General features: G+C 57.3%; 1 protein-coding gene across 3 annotated transcripts in view; it reads left to right on the forward strand.

Annotated features, from left to right (window-relative positions):
• Positions 1-7,811, forward strand: part of HECTD4 (HECT domain E3 ubiquitin protein ligase 4) — a 190,560-nt gene extending 182,749 nt beyond the window's left edge. For all 3 annotated transcript variants that reach the window (XM_060028153.1, XM_060028154.1, XM_060028155.1), the window contains exons 71-76: positions 907-1,010; positions 1,263-1,484; positions 3,424-3,590; positions 3,878-4,073; positions 4,642-4,864; positions 5,434-7,811. In XM_060028153.1, the coding sequence (XP_059884136.1) occupies positions 907-1,010; positions 1,263-1,484; positions 3,424-3,590; positions 3,878-4,073; positions 4,642-4,864; positions 5,434-5,570 (1,049 nt within the window). In that variant the 3' untranslated portion in view covers positions 5,571-7,811. The remainder of the gene's footprint in view (positions 1-906; positions 1,011-1,262; positions 1,485-3,423; positions 3,591-3,877; positions 4,074-4,641; positions 4,865-5,433) is intronic.
• The last annotated feature ends 227 nt before the right edge of the window (positions 7,812-8,038 follow it).

The following is an 8,038-nucleotide window of genomic DNA, read 5'->3' on the forward strand; positions in this document are numbered from 1 at the left end:
AGAACAGCTCTGTTCATTGAGATACCAGAACGTGCCAGGCCCAGGCTCAACACCTTACGCTCCTCATGACACCAGCACTGTCCCACTTTACAGGCAGGGAAACTGGGGCTCCACCAAGTTAAGTAGCTCCCCCAAGGTCAGCAGCATCACTGGGGTGCAAACCCAGGTCTGTCGGATTCTAAAGCCCAGCCCTTGGCGGCTTCAGCAGGCGGGAGTGTCCTGCTTCTCCGTGGAAGCAGCCAGGCCCTGACATCTGTCCCCAAGCAAGTCCTCCGCGAGCGCAGCTGTCCTCAGTGCTTCCTGACCTGAGGACACTGATGGGATGCATGGGGAAGGGCAAGAGGAGACGCAGCCACAGAGAGGAGTTTTGCAAGAAACCCAAAGGCACATTTGGAATGGCAGTAGGAGAGGAGCTGATCATTGTTGTTGCCCTTTGCGTGTGTCCATCCATTTATTTATGCTCTCACTGGACACACACTGAGCCCTGGGCTTGGCAGGAGGCAGTGCTGAGGAAAACATGGGGCCCTGCTCTTGGCCCAGCGCAGGGGACGGACACGGGTCCCACAAGCCCTTGTATCGGTGTCAGCTTGCAGCTGTGAGAAGTGACCTGCGTAGGATCTGCCTTTGATCTCGTTGAATCCCTGGAACTAGCCTGGGAGGTGGGTACAGTGACTGCCCCCATCCGCTAGGTAGAGGTGCGGAGGCTGGCTCCGTCAGAGAAGTGATTCCCCAGGAGCCACGCAGCTAGTTAGTGGCCCCACAGATTGGAGCCCGGATCTCCCAGCCCTTGGGCGGGTTCTGTTTCCACCCACCGAAGCCGCAGCCCAGGGGGCAGAGGAGTTGACTTCCCGGTGGGGACAGGGCCTGCGGGCAGGGTAGGCTGATAGGTCCCCATCTGTCCCGCAGGCGGCTCCTTCCGCCACTTCCTGTGGCAGGTGTGTAAAGAGCTGCAGAGCTCCTCGCTCTCCCTTCTCCTGCTGTGCCCCAGCTCAGCCGTCAACAAGAACAAGGTAAGACGCGAGGCCTGGGCAGCCAAGGCTGGTGGCCCAGCGGTCGGCTCCCTGAGGGGCAGGGGCTCGGCTCATGGGTGTGCGTCCTCATCAGCTCTGAGCCCTTTCACAAGCCTTCCTGGTCTGGGCGGTGCTCTTGCTGCTCTGGCTGGACATGCTTCTGCCTGCCGTGGGTCCCGTGGGCCTGGGACCCATGTTTCTGCGGGGAGCAGAGGCCCACGTCAGTCACTTCACCTCTGCCTCCACTTCCAGGGCAAGTACATCCTGACCCCAAGCCCCATCACCTACGGGGAGGAGCAGCTGCTGCACTTCCTGGGCCAGTTGCTGGGAATTGCGATTCGAGCAGATGTCCCTCTTCCCCTGGACCTCCTGCCCTCCTTCTGGAAGACGCTGGTGGGTGAGCCCCTGGACCCTGACCAAGACCTGCAGGAAGCAGACATACTCACCTACAATTATGTCAAGAAATTCGAGAGTGTAAGTGAAAAGCCCACGTTTTCTGGGGGACAGTGGGGCCCGGAGCAGTGCCCCTGGGGCCCTTATTGCCACCCCATGGCCTCTGTGTCCCCACCTGGGGACTGACTGCCATCTCTTGAACATTAGGCTGCATAAGGCATCTCTGCTGGCCAGGCTTGTCTCAGGGGGACAGGAGCCTCAGTCTTCCCTCCCTGCAGACAGCAGCAGCCCAGGGGTGACTTAACCAGCCTGCTGGGCCTCGTGAGGACACAGGGGTGAAGGGTTCCCGGCAGCTAAAGGAGTAGAAGTGTTGGGTGGGAGGTGCTCCAAGCAGAGCCAGTTTCACTTTTAAGAGCTTGGTTTCAGAGTTTCACGAAGAGCACAGGAGATCAACTCTTGGGTATCACCTAGGCAGGGCGCTGGGAACGGAGCTCTTCCTCCCTCCCCTGTGCCTTGGGACACACAGAGATAGTGAGATCACAGCAGTGTCCGACCGTTCCCCTCCACACGCAGACCAGCCCACCTATGGTCGCTGCTCAGGCTGTGGTCAGGTCCGTCCATTGGTTCGGCAGAGTCGCTGAGGCCAGGCTGGGCTCACGTCTGTTGTCAGGGAGCTGCCCCACTGCTCTCCGTTTATGTAAGGCCCACGCTGGAGGGCTGTGTTTAGAAGCCCTCACAGTGAGGCCAGGAGGGAAGTGAGGCTCAGAGCGGTGGGCTGGCCGGGAGCAAAGCCACTAGCAGAGCTCGGGTCTGGCCAGCTGGAAAGCCTGAGCTTTTTGGCCCACACGCGCTCCTCAGGTTAGAGACCATCCCGGCAGAGTGTGGAGGTGGCCCGTGATCCAGCCCTCCCCGAGGCCGGCGGCTCTTGATCACCGGGGGGGCAGACTTTGTGTCAGAGGCCTTGCGAGGCTGCTCTCCAGAGGACATCTGCTGAAGGAGGGGTTGGCCGATCGGCCTCCACTGGCCAGACTTGAGGGCCCTCGGAGGGGCCTCGTTGCCAGGCTTTCTGTAGTCCCCTTAGCTGCCACTTGAGGGAAGCCAGCGCACGGGAGCAGCAAAGCCGGGGTTCTGGACAGCAGTTGGCTTCTCAGCGGAAAGAGGGCCGACGATGAATTGTTTAAAGGGTCAAAGCAGGACGCCCTCCACGGGCTGGGGATTTATGAGTAGCTGCCAGGCGCTGCTCTGAGAAGTCCTCCCGGGGGCGTGGGTGGCAGCAAAGGCCTGAGGCAGGCAGAGGAGGTAAGACGGCGTCCAGGCAGACCGTCCAGCCAAGGCTTCTGTCTGGAGGGGATGGGCAAGGCCCCAGACGGTGCTGGGAGACAGAACCACCCCGGGAGAGGCGGGGGAGGCACATGAACCAGAAAGAAATGCCCTGAACTTCTGTCGGGGGTGCCTGCCTGCGGCCTTCACTGTCCCAGGCTACAGGCTTGTTCTCCCCTGGGTCAGATCCCATCCTCTCCTCGGTGGCCCAGCATGCACGTCAGTGGGCCAGATGGTGGAGGGGGTAGCCCGTGTACCTTCCACAGGTAGAATTAAGTCAGGGCTCTCTGGTGACAAGTGACAGAAACCCCAGGTCAAACCAGCTTAGGAAAGAAATTTTTTTTAGTGATTTGATCTTAAAACTAAAAGTACAGATATAGATTGGCTTCAGACAGGGTTGAATCCAGGTGCTCCAATGATGTCGTCAGTGAGTGAGCTCAAGATGGCCCCAGCAGCACGAGGTGCACCGCCTTCAGCCGTGTCCACACCAGTGAAAGAGGGCAACTGTAATTTGGGTCTCACTGGCGAGGCCTCGGTCACGTGCCTAACACTGAACTGATGGCAAGGCTGGCAGGCCAGGCCACAGTAGCCCCCACCCGAACAATGACCGACATCTGCCCAACTGGGGAAGGGGTTCCCTCTTCTGAGGGCCTGGGGAGCAGGGCGGCAGTCAGCCCCGCCCTGCCGTGCCTCCCTCCAGATCAACGACGAGAGCGAGCTGGAGGCCCTGTGCGCCGAGATTGCCTCCCAGCACCTGGCCATCGAGAGCCCCGACGGGCCCAGTAAGCCCTGCTGCCGGTTCACCTACCTGACCATGGCGGGCGAGGAGGTGGAGCTGTGCAGCCGCGGCCGGCACATCCCTGTGGCGTGAGTGCGTGGGGGCCTAGGTCAGGGGACCGGCGGCTTCCACTGGGGGGAGGGTGTGAGGCAGGACGGTGGGCGCCAGGAAAGATGGTGGAGTATCTTCAGTGGAAGGACTTTATTCAGAAACAGCAGGTCTGGGGCGGGTGACACCCAGAGCAGGAGAGGAGTTCACTGAGCTGCCGGGCCTGGGAAATCCGGGTAACAGCCTGGGGGCCTCTGCCCGCGCGGGTGTGGCCCCCAGGCCCCGGAGCAGCCTCCTGAGCGTCGCCTCTCACCCACGACCCCCGCAGGTGGGAGAACAAGGACATCTACGCAGCAGCCATCCGGAGCCTGCGGCTGCGGGAGCTGCAGAACGTCGAGTGTGTGACAGCCGTGCGCGCGGGCCTGGGCGCCATCATCCCCCTGCAGCTGCTCACCACGCTCAGCCCGCTGGAGATGGAGCTGCGGACGTGCGGCCTCCCTTACATCAACCTCGAGTTCCTGAAGGTCGGTGGCTGGGCCGGCTGGGCTGACAGGCATGTTGGCAGTGGCCTGTCATGTCTTAGTACTTCCTGGGCCCCAGCACTCTGTCCTCCTCACATGTGAGAGGAGCTGTGCTCACCCCTGTCTCATTGCTGTGTAAACTGAAGCTAAGACAGGTCACTTACCCAAGGTCGCCCAGCCAGGAAGTGGCAGATCCCCTGCCTCCCGAGCCCATGAATTAAGCCACCAGCCTGAGGTGAAGCCCCCTCCACTGTTCAGCCTGGCCCGCTTTTGCCCATGCCAGCTGGGAGACCTTGCCCAAGTGACTTCGCCTGTAATGGGAAGAGTGACAAGACCTGCCCGGCGGGGTCAGTGGGGTAATGTATGGAGAACCCCTGCTGTCGGGCCTAGCGCGTAGGCCACAGTCACACAGACAGTGTGCCTTTGCGGTCCTTGTCATCATTGTAACCTCCCTGTGTCCTGCAGCCATCGATTCCCTGCTGCACCCTGCCCCGGGATTGGGCCCAGCCTTGTCGGGGGGCACTGGGTTAGAAGCCCAGGCCTGCTCACGTCTGCGACCTTTCTTCCCCAGGCCCACACCATGTACCAGGTGGGCCTGATGGAGACGGACCAGCACATCGAGTTCTTCTGGGGGGCACTGGAGATGTTTGCCCAGGAGGAGCTGTGCAAGTTCATCAAGTTCGCCTGCAACCAAGAGCGCATCCCGTTCACCTGCCCCTGCAAAGACGGGGGCCCCGACACAGCCCATGTGCCCCCATACCCCATGAAGATCGCCCCCCCGGATGGCACAGCAGGTACTGGCCTCCCCTGGTCATGTTCCAGGTAGGGACACATGGGCCCCGTTTGGAGCTGGGGCTGCTAGGCCCTGCATGAGGGGGGAAGAACAATGGAGAGGGACCCCGAACACCAAGGCCCAAATGTAAATGAGAGAGGCCAGGGGTGGTGGGGTGGGCTTGGGGCCATGTGCTTCCCAAACCTGACCTTCGCCAAGTGGCAGTATAGGCCCGACGCTGACGTGTCTTCTGAAATTTTTAAAAGCTTAAAATCCAGAAGTGTTTTAATCTTCCAACTTTTAAATGCAGCAAAATTAATTTAAAAAATCAAAACTCTTTGCCGGCCAGACAAACCTGCCTGCGGTCAGATTCTGTCATGGGTCAGCCATTTGGTACCTGTGCTGTACAGCAGCTGTGTATCTGCCCTTTCCTCCTCCAGAATCCAGCCTCCCAGGCCCTCATCCCCCCGACTGGGCCTTGGGGTTGACTTGGAGCAGCCCAGAGAGGCAAACCTGGAGGCAGAGGGTCCAGCCAGGCCTCCCTGGGATCCAGTCCCGCGCTCTAACGCTGGCCCGATGTCTCACCTACAGGTTCCCCAGACTCTCGCTACATCCGAGTGGAGACCTGCATGTTCATGATCAAGCTTCCCCAGTACTCCTCTCTGGAAATCATGCTGGAGAAACTTCGTTGTGCCATTCACTATCGCGAAGACCCCCTGAGTGGCTGAGGGGAGGGAGCCCGAGTTAGGCTGTCACCAAGGCACCGCTCTGCTGGCTTAGGAAGCCTGCCACTGCGAGCACATCCCTCCGGGGCCCTGCGTGAGGAGTTGGCAACATTTTGCTTTTCCGAACCTTTGTCCACATTCCAGGACCTCCTGGAAGACTTAACCTTATGTATTTGTACGTTTTGTGATGGGTTGGTTCTTTTGCTACCTATTTGTGGTATGTTTGTAGGATAGTTTAGTTCCCAGACAGCTCCTGTCTCATTTGATCTTCCTGGACATGTTCCTTCATGGCCACCAGGTTCTGAGGCTGTGAGGCCCCAGTTGGTTCCACATCATAGAACCACCCAGCAGGAAGCTGGTAGTGAGATGCCCTTGGCCCACAGAGCACCTGTTCTTTCTGCAGAGCGTCTTCACAGACAAGTGTGTGGCCAGCCCTGCCCCTCCGCCTTGAGCTGGAGTTTCTCCTGGACGTGGCTCCTGCAAGCCTCCTTCCATCTTGAAATGGTTGGGCCAGTTACCCAAACCTGGGAGACACACACAGGGAGCTTTACGTGTTAATCTTCCGGCTTTAGACCCTTGTCCATGGTCTGGGTTTTCCTGAAGAAAAGCCCACAGTGGTTCCCCCGTCCCTTCCCACCCAGACAGCCCTCTCTGCTGTCCGACTCTTCTGGGCCCCGGTCCGACAGTTTCCCACTGAGTGCTGCCCAGGATTAGAAGACCAAAGGGTTCCTCCCTGACCTTAGTACGCAGAGCCAGGCCAGGTGCGTCCCAGCTCAGGAGTTGAGAGGACCCCTGGAGCTAGAGGGACAGTGCTCAAGTTGGGGGCCTTTTTCTGAGGCTCAGAACAGGAAAGCACATGACTCAAGCCTGCCCCACTTTTGTACTCAGAAACGTCCCTTCCTCACTACGGTATTTGTGATGTGAGGAGCAGAGGAAAGGCTACACCCCATTTTAAAAAGAGCTGTCTGAGGTGCTCTGCTCAATTCAGGGCCTACTGCAGTGACTAAGACCTTCAAGTCCAGATGGAGACACCAGGGTCCTTCTGCCCCTCTGGCCGGGCCCACGCGGCACCCCCTCCCCACCCCATGTGAGTGTGTGCCAGGGCTGAGCTGCTGCAGCCCACCTGCGGCCCCAGTGCATTTGTGCCCTGAGTAGGTCTTTGTCCACTGGTACTTTGTTCGAGAGCAGCATATGCCATCTTGCTGGACACTGTCATTTTGGGCCTTGCCAGTTCTCACAGAATCTCATCGCTGTATTTATTGTATAATATTGTGAATATTGGAAGTTCTGAGTGAGTGCTGTCTAGAAGGTTTTGGAGCGTGAATGCTGGTGAGAGAGGATTTGCTCCTCCCTTCTCTGCTGTGGCCCTGGCCTGTTGGAAAGGTGTGTGGATTTTACAGTTAGAGGCATTCGCATCCACCTCCTCCGTGTTCTTCTTAGGAAATGAATTAAGGACCATCATAGAAAAGATTCCCCGACCTAAGGAAAGGATAAACCTGGATGAATTGTTCCGGTTGCATCAGTTACATTTGATGCAGGATCAGTCATGTCTGGAGGTGCCTGCAAGCAGTTTCCCTAATTGGAAGGAATACGGTAGGCCACTGCCTCCTGGGGGCCACAGCCCCCTTGACTGGGGGGGGGGGGGGGCGCGGGTCACGCCAGGATGTAGTCCTGACAACAAGGATCCTCTTATTTCATTTCTGCATAATGAAAGAGCCTTTGGATTTACTAGAAGTGGTTTTTCCTCCCTGTATTTTTCCATCTTGGTCCCCCCCCCCCGCCCCCATCCTTTCCATCCCTTGAATGGACTCAGAATTGTCAGCTACCTCCCCAAGAGGGGTTTGGAAAGCTTCTGTTGGCCCATCACTTGACTAGATGACAGCTGTGAGTAAAATACCTGCTGCTAACACGACTGCTTCTCCCAGAGAGCACATTGAGGTCCAGACAGATCCAAACCTTGGCCCTAAAAAAATGTGTGCTGTAAAGTTACTTGATGTATATTTATTATAATTATTTATGGTTGCATCTAACAAACTTTTCATTCAATTTGATGCTATTTACACCATTGCTGTGTAAAAGAAGCTCATGACAGGAAAAGTCACACCAATAAATAACCTTCATCTAATTTTGATTTACCTTAAGAGTTGTGTGATCATCTACTCTTGCTGAGAAGATTCGAAGGCCAACATGCTTGGATGGCTCTGATACTTGAGGGTCGCCAAGAAGCTAGGAATTAAAAGTATTTCTAATTATTATGGTCTCTTTACACTTGATGTGGTTCTTACTCCATTATGCTTATAAACTACCCCTTGCCCCCCACCCGACTCCTTATAGTCTATGGTTTTCATACAGAAAGTCTGATTAAAGGGATGGAAATCCAAAGTCAAAGGTAAACCTAACCCTGCAGGTTCTGCCCACTCCTTGTCCTGGAGCTGGTCTGTACTCTTGTGCCAGTGTGAGGATCCTCCTCA

Source organism: Delphinus delphis, chromosome 13 (assembly GCF_949987515.2).
Source record: "Delphinus delphis chromosome 13, mDelDel1.2, whole genome shotgun sequence".
NCBI classification, from domain to species: Eukaryota; Metazoa; Chordata; class Mammalia; order Artiodactyla; family Delphinidae; genus Delphinus; species Delphinus delphis.